This window comes from Dipodomys merriami, unplaced genomic scaffold (assembly GCF_024711535.1).
Source record: "Dipodomys merriami isolate MVZ:Mamm:240054 unplaced genomic scaffold, mDipMer1.0.p SCAF_19, whole genome shotgun sequence".
Lineage (NCBI taxonomy): Eukaryota > Metazoa > Chordata > Mammalia > Rodentia > Heteromyidae > Dipodomys > Dipodomys merriami.
Genome location: NW_027203270.1, coordinates 29420656 through 29438627, shown reverse-complemented (window position 1 = coordinate 29438627; position 17972 = coordinate 29420656). Strand labels below are relative to the sequence as shown.

The following is a 17972-nucleotide window of genomic DNA, read 5'->3' as shown; positions in this document are numbered from 1 at the left end:
TTATATACCATATATGTGATCAGCAGCATGGGGATATTTGGCAGTGGTTCAAACAAATGAGTGGGAGTTCTTTGTTTCTTAAGTCCTGTTAGTTTTGTCATATCACCTAACATTTTGGATTTAGCATCCACTTATCAGGGAGACCATGTACTGTTTGTCTCTTCGTTTAGCCTAAGTCCTTTGACCCCATCCCAATCTACCACTGAAATGTTTCTGCTGCTAAGATACAAGTGGCCCACTGGCAAAATTATAATGGCTTAACTTTGTACCCGCCCATTGTCAGAGAGATGTGGGCAGGCATTAATAACATGGGTATGTCATATAGAAGATTAGTTTAAAATATTTATCTGAAGCCGTATCACTCGTTTTGCCTTCCAAAAAATCAGTTTAGAATAGGCTTTTATCATTCCAGATGTTTAATATATACAAAAAGATATATGTACATGAAAACAAATACAAACCTAGGTCTTACAATTAAGCTTGGCATATGTTTAGAATATTATGAGTACCTTTGAAGACCCCAGTGTTGCTTCCTGATTACATTTAAATTTTCCCTTAGATAAATGAAATGCTACCCTCAATTTTCAATTTTGTGTTAATCATTCATTTTTTCCCCTCTTTTTTTCTTTCCGGTCCTGGGGCCTGAACTCTGGGCCTGGTGCTATCACTCAGCTCTTCAGCTCAAGGCTAGCGCTCTACCACTTGAGCACAGCGCCGTTTTTGGCTTTTTCTCTTTATTTGGAGGAATAGAACCCAGGGCTTCATACATGGGAGGCAAGCACGCTACCACTGAGTCACCTTCTCAGCCCCCCTCCTCTTTTAATATAGTCATTTAGATTTTTTTCCCCCCACAAATGACTGCCAGTAGAATGCTGCTTTGGGTGTTTAGTTAGGCAGCATTTCCTTGAAGAGAGAAGGAAGTACAGGTATTTATTATTAGCCTCTCAGTCTCTTAGACCTTTTACTTCTTCGCTTCCAGTTCTGAAGCACCCTTATTTGCCAAGAAAAACCATCCTGGCACGCTAAAATGGCTCTGCCTGAGTTTAGATTCAGATGTTTTTCTTTTTCTAGAGCCTAGGAACTATGATTTTTCTTCTTCAAAATGTCGGGGGTGGGGAGAAGATGAGCTGAAGTGAGAAGGCCTCCGCGAGATGTGTGCATTTGGGTACTGCCATTCTTCAGTGCTTGGCACTGAGAGCCTCGTCCTCAGCATGGGCAGATGGCAGAGTAATGCAGCTTCCTTTGAAAAGAGGCAAACAGCCAAATGGCTGAGGTGTGAACCTTTTCAAAGGCCAGTGCTTTGGTTTCTACTTGCTGAGTTTAATGTACCCACAAGTTATCGTACAAAACTCAGTTTAGAAGCTTTTTAGTGGTCTTAAGGTTGATGTTCAGTGGAATTTATATTCCATTCTAGCCATTTGGATTGTTGGCACCAAGCTGCAATCAATCACGAACTTTTATAAACAGAGGGACTATGTTTGTCTTGTTTTGTATATAGTGCTGTGGGTGTGGTGTTCAGTGTATGCTGTTAGATCGCTCAAGCCTCAGCATGACACAGGGTGTGAAGACTGGTCAAGAGAAGGGAACTCACCAGTGAGTGTTTTCTTCTGAGGAACGTGCGGTTTTAGAATTTCGTTTGCATTTTAAGGAGCTCAGTTGAAGCTTTTCTGAAAGGTAAATAAATACACAAACATCTTCTGAAGCCAAATAACTTTAAAATAGGATTTCATTTTGGATTTTTTTTTCCCTCTTGATTGGTGCAATTGAAAGCTAAGACAGTTTACCTTCTATTTATTTAGTCTTTTTGGGTGAGAATCTTTTTGGAAGTTGAGCCAACTATAATGTATGTAGTCAGGAACCACATAATTATAGTTATAATGCTTGGTATCAGTCAATTGTAGGTTGAGATTTTTTTAAAGTCTTGTTGATTGAGGTATAATTTAAATGCCACAAAATTCAGCTCTTTAGGGTGTCTAGTTCTACTAATTTTTTTTTTTTGGGGTCCAGTCGTGGGGCCTGAACTCTGGGCCTGGGCGCTGTCCCTCAGCTCTTCAGCTCAAGGCTAGCACTCTACCATTTGAGCCACAGCGCCACTTCTGGCATTTTTCTTTTTCTTTTTGCTTATGTGGTGCTGAGGAATCGAACCCAGGGCCTCAGACATGCAAGGCAAGCGCTCTACCACTGAGCCACCTTCCCAGCCCCTAGTTCTACTAATTTTGACAAACTTATATAGTCTCCAGAACTACATCATTGAGCATGTAGCCTATTTCCATCACCTCAATATCTTTGCCTTAGCTGGGTTCTAGAGACCTGTAATCCTAGTTATTCAGTAGGCTGAGATCTGAGGGTCGCAGTTTGAAGCCAGCTGGGCCAGAAAAATTCATGAGACTCCTCCATTAATAGCAAAAAGACAAAAGTAGAGGTATGGCTCAAGTGTATATGTATAACAACAACATTGAGCGAAAGAGCCAAGCAAGAGTGTGAGGCCCTGAGTTCAGACCTTAGTATTGGTACAAAGAAAAGGAAAAAGATCTTTGCATTGTGATTTTTGCATTATAGTCAGGTGGAGGTTTTTTTTTGTTTAGTTTTTTAGTTTAGCATATTTTTGGGAAGAATGGAGTAAAGTCTTTTTCATTTCTTCCGTGTGTGTGTGTGTGTGTGTGTGTGTGTGTGTGTGTGTGTGCGCGCGCGCGCACGCGCTAATACTGGGGCTTGAATTCAGGGGCTGGGCACTGTCCCTTACCTTTTTTGCTGAAGCCTGGTACTCTGCCACTTGAGCTACAGCTTCACTACCAACTTTTGTAGTGATTAATTGGAGGTTAATTGGAGTCTCAGGGACTTCTCTGCCTGGGCTGGCTTCTCAGATCTCAACCTCCTGAGTAGCTGGAATTACAGGAATGAACCACTGATTCCCTGGCTTCATTTCTTTTGATTTTCTCTGAAATGCTATTTGAAATTTGTACAAAGCAGTCTTTGGTGTGTAATCAAAGGTATAGTTCCTGGAGCAGCATTAAAGAGGAGTCAGAGTGAGAAGTATGTGACTAAGAGAGGAAGGGATGTGCTTGGCTGCTAGGCAGAGCCTCTGTCCTGAGAATGCTTAGACAGGGCTTTGGCCCAGTTTTCCGGGCAATTGGGCAGAAATAGTCTTCTGGTTGAAAGTTAGGTGTCTTGTATTGCCCTTCTCAAGTCTGAATATGCTTTCTGGTTTTACCAATTTCTTTGGGGACCTCTTGCTCTTAGAGGTGGACCCAGAAGGAAAGCTATTGTTTCAAGTGCCTAGTCAAGTCTAGAGCATTTTTCTTGGCTCCCAAATGAAAATCAACTCTATCTGACTCTCTTTCTCTTGAAATGGACTTGCTAATTACCATTCAAGGTGTTCTACTTTTTTTTAATGTGTTGAGTTTAGAGAGATTCAAAGGGATTTCTCACTGCTTTGTAAGCTGGTAAATTTGGTAGCCAAATCTATTTAAGGAATTGCTTTAATTATTCTCCCTTAAATTTTAGGCTTTATCACAAAAAGTGTTTCTGACGATGACTGGAGTTTTGCTTTGTTTTTCAATGCATCTGGAATTGAGTTGTAGTAATTTAAATGCATACATGTTCATTTCTCCCTTTTATTCTATTCTTACTCCCCAGGAAACCCAGATTGACAAGAACTCAAAGTGCCTTTTCTCCAGTCTCCTTCAGTCCCCTGTTCACAGGTAAGGATGATGTCTTTCTCTTTCTTTTGACATCTGAGTGTTTAGAGACCTGTCAAGAAAACATTTGCAGATGCCTCCCAGGGGAGCTTTGGGCATGCCTACAGTAATTTCCCTCATTAGAGTGAAGCTATTTTTATGGTGTAGAATGTGTTCTGGACTTTCGGTGCTTTGTACCAGGAGGGATAGCCTGCTTGTTGATGATTGACTATCCCTAGCAGTTATACAGTGCTTAGTTCACAATCATCACATATAAAATACAAGTAGAAATTATAGTCTCACAATGCATTAAAGACTCTAGAAGTCAGCTGGGCACCGGTGGATCACGCCTGTAATCCTAGCTACTCAAGAGGCTGAGGATCATGGTTCAAAGCCAGCCAGGGCAGGAAAGTCCGTGAGACTCTTATCTCCAATAAACTACTAGAAAACCAGGAGTGGCGCTGTGGCTCAAGTGGTAGAGCATTCGTCTTGAGCTGAAGAGCTGAGGGATAGCGCCAAAGCCCAGAGTTCAAGCCCCACGACCGACAAAAAAAAACCCCACAAACTCTAGAAGTCATATAGTTCCTATCCTTACTTCCAAGGGAGTTCATAGATTATCTGATAAAAATGATCCATGTGGGGATGGGAGGTTGGCTCAGGGATAGAGTGCTTGCCTTGCATGCATGAGGCCCTGGGTTTGATTCCTCAGCACCACATAAGCAGAAAAAAGCTGAAAGTGGCGCTGTTGTTCAAGTGGTAGGGCGCTAGCCTTGAGCTGTAGAGCTGAGGGACAACACCCATGCCCAGAGTTCAGCCCCCACGACTGACAAAAAAAAATAAAAATAAGAGTCTCACGGACTTTCTTGCCCAGGCTAACTTTCGATCTTCAATTTCAGCCTTCTAAGTAGCTAGGATTGTAGGTGTGAGCTACCAGTGCCCAGCTCGCGTGTGTGTGTGTGTGTGTGTGTGTGTGTGTGTGTGTGTGTGTGTGTGTGTGTGTGTGTGTGTGTGTGTGTGTGTGTGTGTGTGTGTGTGTGTGTGTGTGTGTGTGTGTGTGTGTGTGTGTGTGTGTGTGGTGTATCTGTCTGTCTGTCTATCTGTCTGTCTGTGCCAGTATTTGAGTTTGAACTCCAGACCCTGAGCTCTTGCTCTGCTTTCTCATTCACAGCTGCCACAGCTTCACTTCTAGCTTTTTGCTGATTAATAGGAGATGGACTCTCATGGACTTTCTTCCCAGGCTGGCTTTGAACTGTAGTCCTCCAGGTCTTTCTCTTGAGTAATTAGGATTATAAGCATGAGCTATCAGCCCCTGGTTTATCTAGTCTGTCTCATCTTTCCTTTCTTTTCTTTCCTGCCTATCCTGCAGCTTGAACTCACTGTCCCTGAGCTTTTTTGCTTGAAACTAGCTTTCCACTCCTTGAGTCACAGCTCCCCTTCTTAACTAGAGAATAAGAGTCTTAATTGGAGATAAAAGTCTCATGAACTTTTCTGCCCAGGCTGGCTTTGAACTGCAACTCTCAGATCTCAGCCTCCTGAGTAGCTAGGATTACAGGCATGAGCCACTGGTGTCCAGCTTATCTGGTCTATTTTTAAGACTTCGGGGCATAAGGGATTACATGAGCGCTTATCTTACCTATTTTAGGGGCTAGCAGTTCTTGCAGCTGTTAGCATTCTTCATTCTATCTAATTTAAGTCTTTCCTCTTCTAGCAAGGAACACAGTTGCTAAAGTAGGAAAGCTGTTGAATGTCCTCTGAGTAATGGATAACTACTTTCTCATTTTATGGCAAACTGTTTCAGAGGGAGACCTTCTGTTCTGTTCATAGGATATGAAGCTCCTGATTTAAAAAACTGTAGGAAAGAAGGTCTTTTTCAAGTTACCTCAAGTCTCAGAAAGTTATATTTTCCTTAGTTGTGACTGAGAAGCCATTAAAAAACAATGTCAATCTTCGCTGGATATGTTGTCACACACCTGTAATTCACACTGGGGAGTTTGAGGCAAGAGGGTATAATGTGTCCTCTAAAGAGGTGATCGAGCTGCATGTTGGTGGCACATGCCTGACACCCTAGCTACTCAGGAGGCTAAAATCGGAGGATAATAGTTCAAAGCCAGTTAAGGCAGAAAAGTCTGAGAGATTCCATCTCCAAAATAACAAAGAGCCGGGCTGAAAGTATGATTCAACTGATAGCACACCAGTTGTGATCAAGCAAGCCAAGCAGCAGTTTGAGGCACAGAGTTCAAGCCCTGGAACTGTCAAAAAGAAAAAGTGAAGCTGGGCCCTGGTGGCTCACGCCTCTAATCCTAGCTACTCAGGAGGCTGAGATCTGAGGATCACGGTTCAAAGCCAGCTCGGCAGGAAAGTCTGTGAGACTTTTTTTTTTTGGGTCCAGTCGTGGGGCCTGAACTCTGGGCCTGGGCACTGTCCCTCAGCTCTTCAGCTCAAGGCTAGCACTCTACCTCTGGAGCCACAGCACCACTTCTGGCTTTTTCTGCTTATGTGGTGCTGAGGAATTGAACCTAGGGCCTTATGCATGCAAGGCAAGCGCTCTACCACTGAACCACCTTCCCAGCCCTGAGACTCTTATCTCTAATAAACCACTAGAAAAATCTGAAGTGGCACTGTGGCTCAAGCGGTAGAGCGCTCGCCTTGAGCTGAAGAGCTGAGGGATAGCACCCAAGCCCAGAGTTCAAGCCCCACAGCCGACAAAAAAAAAAGTGATTAGAAGGATTATGATTTAGGAATGGGCATTTCAAGGAAGATGTTAAACATGTCAGTGAGTTCTGTCATCATGTCGTTCCTCCCCCCCCCCAACACCCCGCCCCCCCAGCCCCAACCTGGATAGATTGTGCTGTGCTGGCTGTGCTGGCTGTGCTGTCAGGACTAATGAGTTTGTATCTGTATAGACATTGATTGTAGTAGAAAATGTGGCTGCTGTTCTTACTCCAGACCTAGGATTTCTTATCCTTTTGGCCACATGTCTTTCTATTGAGTAATTATTTTCTAAGTAAAGTAAGTTACACTCAAATTTGTAATTTCAGGTTCAGACTCTTGAATTACATTTTTTTTTATTGACTTGACCAGTCTTGAGCCTGCTTATAAGCTTTTTGCTCATAGTTTGTACTCTACCATTTGAGCCACACCTCTAGTCCTTGAATTACATCTTTTATCTAACTGCTACACCTCCAACCTAGAACTCTAATATGTTGGGAGACATTTGTCCATGCCTGTTGCACTGCTCAGGGCAACAAGGTCCTTGGTTACCAAACTGTGTGTTGAGTCCAACCAGCTTCCTCAAGTGGTGACTTTGAAGAGAGCTTTTCTGTTCATTTGTTTTCCTCAATGTTGGGATTCAAGCCCAGCCTAGGGCCTCATACATGTTAGACACTCTACTACTATGCCTCCAGCCCTCTACTTTTACCTTAATCAGTGTTTAAGACCTTTGTGAAACTATGTATTTAGATTCTGAAAACCTAGCTCCTGGTTATAGAGATATTGGACACCTCATTGCTTCAATTGGGAAGCATTAAAATACAGCTGAGAGCTAATTAAACCCTGAATATGAAAAAGGTATTGGAAATCACACTCCAAGGGCTCAGTTTGAGAAGTTCTGTGTTTTGACCTACAGATGAATCCTTCCAAAGCAAACCTGACCACCAACCTGTGATAATGAAATACCCTTTATTTTCTGGTGATTCAAATTAGGGTCTAGATGGCACAAATGGCAAGAACATATGGGTATATGGCAGAGAACAGACTGGATGACATGCTGGAAAGTCAGGGAAACCATGTGCCATCTCCACCAAGTTTCTTTGTGGAGCTTCCCCTTAAGTTTTGACTTTTAGCTGATTATGGAAATTAATTTTTAGGGTTACAAGTGTACTTTCAGACTTTGTAACCTCAGCTATTAAGAACTAACTGAAGCTGGGCGCCAGTGGCTCACACCTGTAATCCTAGCTACTAAGGAGGCTGAGATCTGAGAATCACAGTTCAAAGCCAAGACAGACAAGAAAGTCCGTAAGACTTTTATCTTCAACAAACCATCAGAAAACCGAAAGTAGTGCTATGGTTCAAGTGGGAGAGCAGTAGCCTTGAACTGAAGAGCAGAAGGACAGTGCCCAGGCCCAGAGTTCAAGCCCTACAACTGACCAAAAAAAAGAAAAAAAGAAAAAGAAAAGAATTAACTCATATGTTATAGTTAGATACTTTTTACAGGTAGATACTCTGGAAAGCCCTCCAAGCTAACCTGGGGAAACTTCATGTGCATTCAGCTTTACCCTGCAGTTCTTAACACTTTGTGGCAAAGCTGTTTCCATGGCATATAACATGCCACTTGCCTTGCTCCCTAAGGCAGAAATTGGTTTGCAAGTTCAAATGATATTGTTTCATATGATAAAAAGATTCTTTGTTCAGGGTTACATCTCTAGTTTAAGGTAAATCAGTGACAGAAAGTATTAGATGGTTTTTCCACTGTCAATCCTAAAGAACTTTTTGGCCCATCTGGGCACCGGTGGCTCACACCTGTAATGCTAGCAACTCTGGAGGCTGAGATCTTCAGGCTTGTACTTCAAAGCCAGCCCACATAGATAAATATATAATACTCCATCTCCCATTAACCAACAAAAAGCTGGCTGGAGGTGTGACTCAACCTGAGCAAGTGTGAGGCCCTCAGTTCAAGTCTCAGTACCAGCCATAACCTAATAAATAAACCTTGGCTCTTAACAGGGCAAAGGAATGAATGATAGAATTTTAATTAGTGTTCAGGGTGATTCCAGCCCTATGAAGTATTAGATTTTGGGTGCACTTTGAAATTGTAGACCTCTAGCCTCCTTTGTTTGCCCTTTGTTTCACTTTGCTTTTGCCTTCAGCTTCGGACAAGGTGCTTCTGTAACTTGCTTTCTCTGTGAATCCCTCAGGTGAAACAGTGTCACTTGTGGATGTGGATATTTCTCAGCGGGGCCTGACCTCTCCACATCCTCCAACTCCCCCTCCTCCTCCAAGAAGAAGCCTCAGCCTCCTAGGTATAGTCTCCTTCCTCCCTTTTCTACCAGCTCACCTTAATGGGAGGGTAAACGCTAGGGATTTACTCTTTTCTAGGAGCCAGACAGGCTCCTGGGTTTTTAATGATGGCCCAATTATTTCCTGTCCCTTTCTCAGCTCCCCTGTCACCGTCCTAGACAGTTAAACCTGCATGCTGTAATGTTTACTGTTCATATGTTAATTAGCTTTATACTCATCTTGCCCTCAATCTAACAGCCACAAATATCATTACTCTACTGCTTTCTAAGCAAAGCAAACCAGTTTTAAGTTGTGTAAAACATAGGGTAAAAGTCAGACCACTTTGCCCCAGAGGGCAGCCCAATAATCCTCCCATTCTTTGCCTTCACTTCATTCTGTGCACATTTTTATGACCCTTTTACTTTTGTTCTCTCTTCTAGATGATATCAGTGGGACGCTGCCTACATCAGTCCTTGTGGCTCCGATGGGGTCTTCCTTGCAGTCTTTCCCCCTACCTCCGCCTCCTCCACCCCATGCCCCAGGTTAGCTTAGCTTAGAGGCAAGACTTGTCAGAATGGAAGGACGGGAGAAATCTATTTATGGAAATAACTTTTAAGAAAGCTTAAATCTTTCCCCATGGCTGGACTAGAACTTTGAACTGAGGCCGAGAACTATTTTTTCTAACCAGTTTCTCGGAGATGAATCTGATTTTTCTTGGGATAAAAGACTACTGAATTTTCCATGCCTACTGCTGACAGTGCTTTGTAGTCCTTGAGTTGCTGTTACTTAGGAACCTGCCTTACTCTTAGGAGAGTGAAGAGGTTTAATGTTGCTGGTTTTCAAAGCTCTTTGATTTTTCTAAGCTTTTAGTATTTATTGCAGCCTTGTAAATAAGTACTAAGCATTTAGTAGCCCATATCTACTTTGCCAGCCTCCTGTACCCAAGGAATAAAATGAACAAAGTCAGTCCATATTGTTTTCTACTTGCCTGGCAAAATCATTACTCTCCATGGGCAAGTAAGCGAGTCACTATTTCCAAGGCTGCTTTACTGGCACTTCACTTCTAGGTGGGAGAAGTTGGAATCGCTCTAGGCTGGTGAAGTCCCTGAAGTAGTCACCTTAGTCAGGTTAGTGAGCAGCTCCCCTACCTCTTTTCTGGGGTTAAATGCCCCCACCCATCCTTCACAGCTTACACGAGCCCACACAGCTTTTTGTTCCAGCCCATTCAGCTCTTTCCCACTGCTTTGGCTTCTACCCTTTCCAGCTTAGCTTCTAATGCCTTTCCCCTCTTCAGTTAGCATCTCTTTTTGGGGGGAGCGCTTTGCGTGTGGGTGGGAGCAGTGATGGTGAACAAGTAACTTTCACTCTCTTGCCCTGTAGATGCATTTCCCCGGATTGCTCCCATCCGAGCAGCTGAATCTCTGCATAGCCAGCCCCCTCAGCACCTCCAGTGTCCCCTCTACCGGCCTGACTCAAGCAGTTTTGCAGCCAGCCTCCGAGAGTTGGAGAAGGTAAGTCATTCCTGAAGACTGGCAGGTACCATTTCTCCTGTGTTTTGAGTTTTGAACCCAGGCTCTCATTATTTTTAGAAGTAGTTTCCTTGCTTCCATATTTACAGTGACAGAACAGTATTTTTTACTCCACCAGAGATGTAATAAAACTGAGTTTTGGAGCCAGGCACCAGGCTCATGCCTGTTAATCTTAGCTACTCAGAGGCTGAGATCTGAAGATCAAAGTTTGAGTTAGCCTAGGCAGGAAACTCCATGAGACTCTTATCTTCCATTAAGTACCCCCCCGACCCCCAGAAAAGACAAATGGAGCTGTTTAAATGTTTAAACAGTCCGATTTTGTTAGATTAACCCAGTTAACCAGAAAACCTAGTATTTTCTTCATAGTCCCTGAGTAATAAAATGTAGAATTAGTCTTTTTTTTTTTTTTTTTTTTTTTGGTCATAGGGCTTGAACTCTGGGCCTGGGCGCTGTCCCTCAGCTCTTCAGCTCAAGACTAGCACTTTACACTTGAACCAGAGCTCCACTTCCAGCTTTTTCTGTTTATGTTGCTGAGAATCGAACCCAGGGCCTCATGCATTCAAGGCAGTCACTCTATCACTGAGCCACCTTCCCAGCCCCCGAGTCTTTGTTACCTAGAGGAGTAGAAGCATAGTTGGGATTCTTCTAATGGCTTTTACATACTCCCATGACTTAGAGAATGGGGGGTTCCCCCTGGTGAGACAGATTGTGCTGAAAACTTTGACCTTCTCTGTTCTGCTAACTAATTGGCTGTTTCCGGTCTTTGATAGTGTGGTTGGTATTGGGGGCCAATGAATTGGGAAGATGCAGAGATGAAGCTGAAAGGGAAACCCGATGGTTCTTTCCTGGTACGAGACAGCTCCGATCCTCGTTACATCTTGAGCCTCAGTTTCCGGTCCCAGGGTATCACCCACCACACTAGAATGGAGCATTATAGAGGTAAGAGGTATTACTGTTGTTAGCCTTCTTCCCTCTATGGTATTTGACTTTTTCATGAGAAGGATTGTTTTTGTTTTTTGTTTTTTGGGTCCAGTTGTGGGGCCTGAACTCTGGGCCTGGGTGCTGTCCCTCAGCTCTTCAGCTCAAGGCGAGTGCTCTACCCCTTGAGCCACAGCGCCACTTCCGGCCTTTTTTTTCTGCTTATGTGGTGCTGAGGAATCGAACCCAGGGCCTCATGTATGCAAGGCAATCACTCTACCACTGAGCCACCTTCCCAGCCCTCATGGGAAGGATTTACAGGAATGGAACTAGAAATTGGGGATGGGGGGAATTTCATAGGCTCTTTTTGTTTTGTTTTGTTTTGGGTTTTTTTGGGTCGGTTGTGGGACTTGAACTCTGGGCCTGGGTTCTGTTCCTCAGCTCTTCAGCTCAAGGCTAGCGCTGTACCACTTGAGCCACGGCGCTACTTCTGGCTTTTTCTGCTTATGTGGTGCTGAGGAATCGAACCCAAGGCTGCATGCATGCGAAGCAAGCACTCTACCACTGAGCCGCCTTCCCAGCCCCTCATAGGCTCTTTAATGTTTACATGGGCTCTAATTTTAGTCACTAGAAGAAATATTAGACCTGAGCTCTGGTGGCTCACAACTATAATTCTAGCTATTCAGGAGGTTGAGGTCTTAGGATCATGGTTCAAAGCCAGCCTGGGCAGGAAAGTCCATGAGACTCTTACCTCCAGTTAACCAGAAAACTAAAAGTGGTACTATGACTCAAAGTGGTAGAGCGCTAGCCTTGAATAGAGAGCGCTCAGGGATAGCACTCAGACTCCAAGTTCAAGCATGACTGATGGAATTTTTTTTTTTTTTGTCAGTCATGGGGCTCAAGTGGTAGGGTGCTAGCCTTGAGCTGAAGAGCTGAGGGACAACACCCAGGCCCAGAGTTCAGCCCCCACGATGTATAATGCTAACTATTCAGGAGGCTGAGATCTGAGGATCGTGGTTCTAAGCTAGCCTGGGCAGGAAACTCCATGAGACGTGTATCTCTAATAAACTACTCAAAAAAGCCAGACGTGGCACTGTGTCTGTCAAGTGGTAGAGTGCTCTCCTTGAGCAAAAAGAAACTTAGGGACAATGCTGAGGCCAAGTTTAAGCCCCAGGATGGGGGAGGGGGCACCAAAAATGAAAAATTCATGAAGAGCTATGTGCTGGTGGCTCATGCCTATGATCCTAGCTACTCAGGAGGCTGAGATCTGAAGACTGAGGTTTTTCAGCCAGCCTGGGCAGGAAAGTCTGTGAGACTCTTATCTCCAATGAAACATCAAAAAGCCAAAAGTAGAGGTGAGATGTGACTCAAGTGGTAGACCGTTAGTTATAGGCCAGAAAGCTCGGGGACAGTGCCTAGGCCCTGACTGTAAGCCTGGAACAAAAAGAAGCTCAGGGACAGTGCCCACCCCTGAGTTCAAGCCCCAGGACTGACAAAAAACAAAAAGCAAAAAAACCCAAACAACCAGGGAGAGTGTTACCTATTTTCCTGCTGTTCCTTAAAACCAAAGTCAAACAGACAAAACAGAAATACAAAACAAAATGTTTCAGAGGGAAGCTGTTTGTTAAACTTATGAAAATGATAAATGACTATATTTTGAGAATGACGAATATCTGGTCTTTAGGTTCCTGATGGTATAAAAGCTTTCTGAATTAACTTCTTTCTCTAATTACTTCTTGTTGAAAAAAGCTTTTCTCCCTTGAATAAATGGAGGCCTTTCTGTTGCCAGTTTGCAGTGGGACATTTTTCTTTATCATTTTAAGTGATATACTGTAAGAGTAGCTAGAGGTTTGAAATCTGCAGTTACGCTGGGCGCCGGTGGCTCACACCTGTAATCCTAGCTACTCCGGAGGCTGAGATCTGAGGATCATGGTTCAAAGCCAGCCTGGGCAGTAAAGTCTGTGAAACTCTTATCTCCAATAAACCACCAGAAAACCGGAAGTGGCGCTGTAGCTCAAGTGGTAGAGCACTTGCCTTGAGCTGAAGAGCTGAGGGACAGCACCAGGCCCAGAGTTCAAGGCCCACGACCGACAAAAAAAAAAAGAAAAAGAAAAAGAAATTTGCGGTTACCTGGAGTGATTAGTATACTTCCTTTGTGTCTTTTTTTTTTTTTTTGCCAGTTCTGGGGCTTGAACTCAGGCCTGAGCACTGTCCCTGAGCTTCTTTTACTCGAGGCTAGCATTCTATTGCTTGAGCCATAGCCCCACTTCTGGCTTTTTCTGTTTATGTAGTTCTGAGGTGTCAAACCCAGGGCTTCATGCATGCTAGGCAAGTACTCACACCACTAAGCCACATTCCCAGCCCCTTTGTATCATTTTTTATGGGTATTCTTTTGGAATCTAGTGCTTTTAGCTTTTGAAGCTTTCTGGGTTGTTTGTTTTGATTTTTAAGTCATGAACGTTCACATTTCCTTCTGGCTTGGTATTCTGAAGTTTGAGTAGGGTCTTTCGTTTTTATAAATGCCAGTAGAGACTTGAACTCAAGGCCTTGAGCTCCTGCTCAGCTTTTTCACTCACAACAGTCATTCTGTCATTTGATTTATGCCACTAGTTCCAGCTTTTTTTTTTTTTTAATTGGTCTTGGGGCTTGAACTCTGGGCCTGGGCGCTGTCCCTGAGCTCTTCAGCTCAAGGCGAGCACTCTACCACTTGAGCCATTTCTGGTTTTCTGGTGGTTAATTGGAGTTAAGAGTCTCACAGACTTTCCTGCCTAGGCTGACTTTGAACCGTGATCCTAAGATCTAGCTTCCTGAGTAGCTAGGATTACAGGCACGAGCCACTGGTGCCTGGCTAGTTCTAGCTTTTTGATGATTAATTGAAGAGTCTCAGATTTGTCTCCTGGCTTCAAACCTTAATTCTCAGATTTCAGCCTCCTGCATAGCTAGGATTTTAGACTTGAGCCTAAGATAGCAATGTAGTCACATGTTGGGACATAGGATTCTAGAAGTTATACCCCCATGGAGGATGAGGTGCTGGATTATCTCTCCATATAGCCTAAACTGGCCTAGAACTCATTGTGTTGCCAAGGTTGGCCTTAAACGCCAAATCACCCTACCTTAACTTCCCAAGTGCTGGGATTATAGATGTGTATCACCACAGCCAGCACTTCTCATCATTCTAAAGTTTATAGCAAGGTGTGATGGCACATGTCTATAAATAGCAGCTTCTCTACAGTTGGAAACAGGAGGATTTTAAGTTTGAAACCAGCCCAGGCAAAGGTAAGGGAGACTGTCTCAAAATATTAATTAATTAATTGATTAAAATGGCTGGGGATTTAGCTTAAGTGATAGAATTCTTAATCTATATGAGGCTTTGAGGTCAATCCCCAGTACCTCCATAAAAAAAGTATGTTTTAAAAAAATTCTTGCCGAGTGCTGGTGGCTCACACCTGTAATCCTAGCTACTTAGGAGGCTGAGATCTGAGAATCCTGGTTCAAAGCCAACCTGGGCAGGAATGTCTATGAGATTCTTATCTCCAATTTACTACCAGAAAACCTGAAGTGGCACTGTGGCTCAAGTGGTAGAGTTACTCACTTTGAGCTGAAGAGCTCAAGGACAGCGCCCAGGCCCAGAGTTCAAGACCCATGACTGACAAAAAAAAAAAAAAAAAAACTCTTTGTGGTGGTACTATTGTTTGAACTTAGGGAATCAGGGCTTTGTACTTCCTGGTCAAGTGCTTTACTACTGAGCCATATCTCCAACCTTCACATTGAGATATGTTTTGCTTTTTGCTCAGGCCTGGACTTCAGTCCTCCTATTTTATACTTTTTCCTGTAGCTCGCAAGACAGACTTATACCACTAGACCCAACTTTTTCTTTTGATTTTTTTTTTTGGGGGGGGGTCTGGTCGTGGGGCCTGAACTCTGGGCCTGGGCTCTGTCCCTCAGCTCTTCAGCTCAAGGCTAGCGCTCTACCACTTGAGCCACAGCGCCACTTCCAGCTTTTTTTCTTTTTGCTTATGTGGTGCTGGGGAATCGAACCCAGGACCTCATGCATGCAAGGCAAGTGCTCTACCACTGAGCCACCTTCTCAGCCCCAGCTTCTTCTTTTGAAATGGAATCTCTTGAAATGTTTGCCTGGGCTGCCCTTAAACCTGGATTCTCCCAATCTCAGCCTCCCAAGTAGCCAGATTATAGGCATGAGCTACCCTGTCTACCATGTCCATATTAAAAGTTTTACTTCTTAACTTTACATTTCAGGAACCTTCAGCTTATGGTGCCATCCCAAGTTTGAAGATCGCTGTCAGTCTGTGGTTGAGTTCATTAAGAGAGCCATCATGCACTCTAAAAATGGGAAATTTCTCTATTTCTTGAGATCCAGGGTTCCAGGTAAGGCTGTCTGTAAACTTGGTATGATCCAGTATAGTATCAAAATTCTCCCTGCTTCCAAAGGCCACACTTAAGCTTTTTTTCCCTAGTGGTTAAGAAAGCATTCTTCCGGGCTGGGAAGGTGGCTCAGTGATGGAGCGCTTGCCTTGCATGCCTGAGGCCCTGGGTTCGATTCCTCAGCACCACATAAGCAAAAAGAAAAAAGCCAGAAGTGGCACTGTGGCTCAAGTGGTAGAGCGCTAGCCTTGAGCTTAAGAGCTGAGGGACAGTGCCCAGGCCCAGAGTTTAGGCCCCACAACTGGACCCCCCCCCCCAAAAAAAAAGAAAGCATTCTTCCCCACAATAAAGACAATTTGCCCCATGAAGTTTAGAATGTGTTTGTGACTTTAAGTATCACTATCTCACAAGATTATGACATTTGTGAAATGTATGTAATCACTTAATCACAATAAAAAATAAAAATTAAAAAAAATTTAAAAACCAGGCACTGGTGGCTCATGCCTATAATCCTAGCTACTCAGGAGGCTGAGATCTGAGGATTGTGGTTTAAAGCCAGCCCGGGCAGGAAAGACCGTGAGACTCCTATCTCCAATAAACCACCAGAAAACCAGAAGTGGCGCTGTGGCTCAAGTGGTAGAGCGCTCCCCTTGAGCTGAAGAGCTGAGGGACAGCGCCCAGGACCAGAGTTCAAGCCCCATAACTGACAAAAAAAAAAATTAGGGCTGGGAAGGTGACTCAGTGGTAGAGCACTTGCCTTGCATGCATGAGGCCCTGGGTTTGATTCCCCAGCACCACATAAGCAAAAAGAAAAAAAAAGCTGGAAGTGGTGCTGTGGCTCAAGTGGTAGAGCGCTAGCCTTGAACTGAAGAGCTGAGGGACAGTGCCCAGGCCCAATGTTCAGGCCCCACGACTGGACCCCCCCCCAAAAAAAATAAAATTAAAAAGCATTCTTCCTAAAGTGCAGTGGCTAATCTCCTGCCTTTGTATGTTAATCCTGCAACATACTTAGCTTCTAATAAATTTGAGAAAACAGCTCCCACCTGATGTCCAGGCATCATGTAAACATTTAAAATTCTACAATGTCTTCTTGATGATCCAGGCATCTCAACACTGCATGCAAGAACAATGAGAGTGTTCTCAGTTCATTTTCTTAAAAAAAAAAAAAAAAAAATTGGGGGCTGGGAAGATGGCTCAGTGGTAGAGCGTATGCCTTGCATGCCTGAGGCCCTGGGTTTGATTCCTCAGCACCACATAAGCAAAAAAGGAAAAACCCTAAAGTGGCGCTGTGACTCAAGTGGTAGAGTGCTAGCCTTTAGCTGAAGAGCTGAGGGACAGCGCCCAGGCCCAGAGTTCAGGCCCCATGACCGGACCCCCCCCAAAAAAAAAAATGTTGTTAACTTTTGATGTGTCATACAAGTGGCCACCATTTCATAAGTTATGAGTACATTTCTTTTTTTTGGATAATGTTATCTCTTCCTTTATTTTCCCTAAATTTCACCCTCCTGTCTCTGCCCACAAGTTACATAGGTCATTTTTCACTTTGTATATACTGAATAGCATGATTGCTTTTTAGGGGGGGGCGGGGTCAGTCATGGGCCTGAACTCTTGGCCTAGGCACTGTCCCTCAGCTCTTCAGCTCAAGGCTAGTGTTCTACTACTTGAGCCACAATGCCACTTTCAGCCTTTTCTGCTTATGTGGTACTGAGGAATCAAACCCAGGGCCTCATGCATGCAAGGCAAGCACTTTGCCACTGAGCCACTTCCCAGTCCTCATGATTGCTTTTGTTCATCCTTTCTGTGACCCCTGTTACTCTCCCAAAAGGAAAAACATCAAAAACAAAAAAGGCAAAAACACCACCACCACCACCACCACCACCACCAACAAAACCCCCAAAACATCTCAGGTCATTTTCTAAGAAGCAGAAAGGTGTGTGAGGTGTTCACCAAAAAGGCAATGGTGAGTAAATGTCTAGGAGGCCAGATTCATTCTCTCTTAGGAGGTATCTGTTGTATCTGTTGTAGGGTTGCCCATATTGTGCTAAACTTGCCATCTCTATTAGTTTTTTGTTTTGTTTTGTTTGTCGGTCGTGGGGCCTGAACTCTGGGCCTGGGCGCTGTCCCTCAGCTCTTCAGCTCAAGGCTAGGGCCCTACCACTAGAGCTACAGCACCACTTCCAGCTATTTCTGCTTATGCGGTGCTGAGGAATCCAACCCATAGCCTCATGTATGTGAGGCAAGCACTCTACCACTGAGCCACCTTCCCATTCCCAGAATCTGCTTTTCTAGCCCTGAGAAAAGAAAACTGACAAGCACTAGATATTTGTAGGAAACCAATAACTTAAAATGAGAATTTTAGGCCAGGCATCAGTGGCTCATGCCTGTAATCCTAGCTACTCAGGAGGCTAAGATCTGAGGATTACAGTTTGAAGCCATCCTGGGAAAGAAAGTCTGTGAGACTTCTTTTTTT

At 44.0% G+C, this 17972-nt stretch overlaps 1 protein-coding gene across 2 annotated transcripts in view; it reads left to right on the top strand.

Moving 5' to 3' along the window:
* Positions 1-17972, top strand: part of Socs7 (suppressor of cytokine signaling 7) — a 37146-nt gene that overhangs the window by 6256 nt on the left and 12918 nt on the right. Inside the window, exons 2-7 of one of the 2 annotated variants that reach the window (XM_070028199.1) lie at positions 3637-3701; positions 8591-8695; positions 9113-9214; positions 10053-10183; positions 10972-11140; positions 15377-15505. In XM_070028199.1, the coding sequence (XP_069884300.1) occupies positions 3637-3701; positions 8591-8695; positions 9113-9214; positions 10053-10183; positions 10972-11140; positions 15377-15505 (701 nt within the window). The remainder of the gene's footprint in view (positions 1-3636; positions 3702-8590; positions 8696-9112; positions 9215-10052; positions 10184-10971; positions 11141-15376; positions 15506-17972) is intronic. The other variant, XM_070028200.1, reaches the window with a different exon arrangement.